This window comes from Monopterus albus, unplaced genomic scaffold (assembly GCF_001952655.1).
Source record: "Monopterus albus unplaced genomic scaffold, M_albus_1.0 scaffold164.1, whole genome shotgun sequence".
Taxonomy (NCBI): Eukaryota; Metazoa; Chordata; class Actinopteri; order Synbranchiformes; family Synbranchidae; genus Monopterus; species Monopterus albus.
The window spans coordinates 34252-36948 of NW_018128044.1; the positions used below are offsets into that span (position 1 = coordinate 34252).

The window sequence follows — 2697 nt, forward strand, 5'->3', positions numbered from 1 at the left end:
GGACAAAGCGGGCTTCCACTGTCTTGGGGGTCTTGCATTTTAGAATACAAGGCCAGTTTCTAAAAAGGACATAAAAGGTCTGTATATGCATATATGAGAGTGTGTGTGTGTTTTATGAAACTACATGTTTATGTAGTGTCCTGTTTGGACACGGTTTCATTTACATATGTGTTATAATAAATATATAAACCATGACAGGACATTAAATTCTAACCATTCAGAAAATATTTTTATATATTAATTCCCTTTCCAGGATGCGCCAGGTGTCTATTGAGAGGTTTCCAAGTGACATGTATGATAAAAATGAATAAGCCACAAACAATAAGCAAGTGGATTGAAAAAAAAATGCTTTGCTCACAATCCATTTATTTAGACAAGTGGTGGGTCGAACTACATGAAGTAGTAAATTTAGCTTTTAATTTACCACTGGATTAATTGGACTATATAGATATGTTAATATATGGAATACGGCCACCATTTCAAATATAGATACTCATTACTGCTGCACAGTGACTGAAAAAGCACCAGACAGTTAAGATAATGGTGCTAAAACTACATGTATGTGAAACAGCTTTAAGTTATGAAGACATAAAAGTTGTATGTTTTAGAAAAAAATATTCTTGTATTATAAATGCATTAAATAAACCGTACAAAATAACTGATAAAAATCCAGAAACAGTATATATTATAAAACTGTGGTGTAAACATGAGTCGACTGACCCTCAGGCTGTTCAGGCAACAGAAGAAGTGAGTTTTGGCACTATGTGAAATATGTCTGGATTTTGACTGAGAGGTTTCAGGCATGACAGTCACTCACAGACACAGATGTGACAGTAAAAAGCCAAATTATCAGTCTATGGTACAGAAACATTTCACAATTAATGCGATAATTATACATAAAACAAGTATTAACAGGCAAAACATTATGAGAAATAATAAATAAAAAATCTATAGGCTTAGTTCAACATTTTAGAAAGTAAAATTAGTTGTTTGACTAGTTGTGGGCATAAGAGGCCTAATTCTAAAAAACATATGAACCTTATAAAAACTAGAAAAATAGAAAACATTACACTGGTTGAAGTATGATATATAAAATATATCAGCCCTGACTTATAAAAAACCCAAATGTGATGGGTTTCAAGGAAAAGATAAGTCAAGTTAAATACATTCTTTCTTTCTAAATATAAAAACTGAACTAAAATTAGCCCAAAGACATGGGGCAAACGATCTGTTACGGTGCTGTGAAGAAGAAGAAGAAGACTCTTAATTTACCAACTGAAACTGGATTCATGTCAGTATAAATGCAAACTAAATGAACTGATGATAAAGCGAGTTACATTCCGCGCATGTGAAGCTTTACGCGCTGGGTGTGAAGTAGAACAGGCCCACATGCCGTTTTTTAAGTTGCACACCAGATGTTTAACATATTATATAGAGAGAGTACATTAAGAGGCGTTTGGTTTGGGAGTTCAATGATTACGTTTTATCAACATTATCAATGGCTGGTAGACAATAGTAACTGCCTAATATTCCATATTTGCCATGTGACTAAGTTTTACGTTGCGGTCTTATGGACCTTAGAAGCCAGATATGAACTTTTTATGTACATTCAAAGTGATTTAAAGACGCTAGAATAGAAAGAAAGAATTTATGAGCCGCTAAAAAACAGTTTATAGAGAATATATGATCCATACCTGGTGGTGATAGGGGCTGTAAGAGCTGAAATAAGGCTGGGGTCCAAAAACTTGGTACATCACATCCAAGCAGCTCATGGCGAAGAAATCACGGGAAAGAACCAAGCTTCATTTGGAGACGAAACAGTAATACCGACCGCGGAGCACACACACACAGTTGGAAAGTCTCTCTGCTGCGCTGCTCTGCGCCCTTTACGCACTGGACTGAGGCCGGGCGCGCAGAAGGGAACCCCCTCTAGCCTCCACTCTCCTCCTCCCTTCACTCCCCTAGACCCAGCCTGACGCAGAGTTCCCACCAATCAGAGGCTGAGCCCTAGCTCTTCCTTAACTTGAGATTCAATTACTGCAAACATTATAATAACAGAAGCTATAAAATCAAAGATCTGCGTCGTCCATGGTTGTTTTAGTTTCTTCCAACATAAACACATTTCTGTTAAATCACAATTTCTTTTTCCATTGATTTAGTGGGATACGTTTTAGATAAAGACAACGGCCTCAGAGGTTGAGAATTAGGTTTCACTGTTCAGTGTGTATAAAATTATTGTATCTTTTATCATATTTATAGCTCATTTTATTAAAATACTATATATAATATTACATTCATAACTTGTGGTAGCTGTCACCCAGATATATTGAATTAATGCCTTGTGACTTTGACCAACTTTATCATATTATTAGATTACATCAATATTTTGGTTTATTGCATTTTATTTTGTCAGCTCTTACTGTTTGTGATTTATCCAGATGTTTTAAAAATTAAAACAAACCCGAGGGAACAGGGGGCCTCTGCAGCAAGTGCAGTGAAAGTTCACGTGCACTTGCTGGAAAGTTAATCAGGCACATGCAGACAACTAGTAACAGATGCAAGATGACCTCAGAGAGACACAGAAAGACCACAGATGGACACACAGCAGTCAGGGTGTCTTGGACCGGTGAAGAACCTTTTGCATGTTGGTCCCCAGGGACCCTTTGTCTGTACAGTACATTAGTCTAGTCTGCAGTG

At 36.6% G+C, this 2697-nt stretch overlaps 1 protein-coding gene across 1 annotated transcript in view; it reads right to left on the reverse strand.

Annotated features, from left to right (window-relative positions):
- vgll2a (vestigial-like family member 2a) overlaps positions 1–1858 on the reverse strand; it is a 7187-nt gene extending 5329 nt beyond the window's left edge. Inside the window, exons 1-2 of the mRNA XM_020615400.1 lie at positions 1695–1858; positions 6–59 (exon numbers count right to left, since the gene is read on the reverse strand). Of these exons, the coding sequence (XP_020471056.1) occupies positions 6–59; positions 1695–1772 (132 nt within the window). The 5' untranslated portion in view covers positions 1773–1858. The remainder of the gene's footprint in view (positions 1–5; positions 60–1694) is intronic.
- Between the last annotated feature and the right edge of the window lie 839 nt (positions 1859–2697).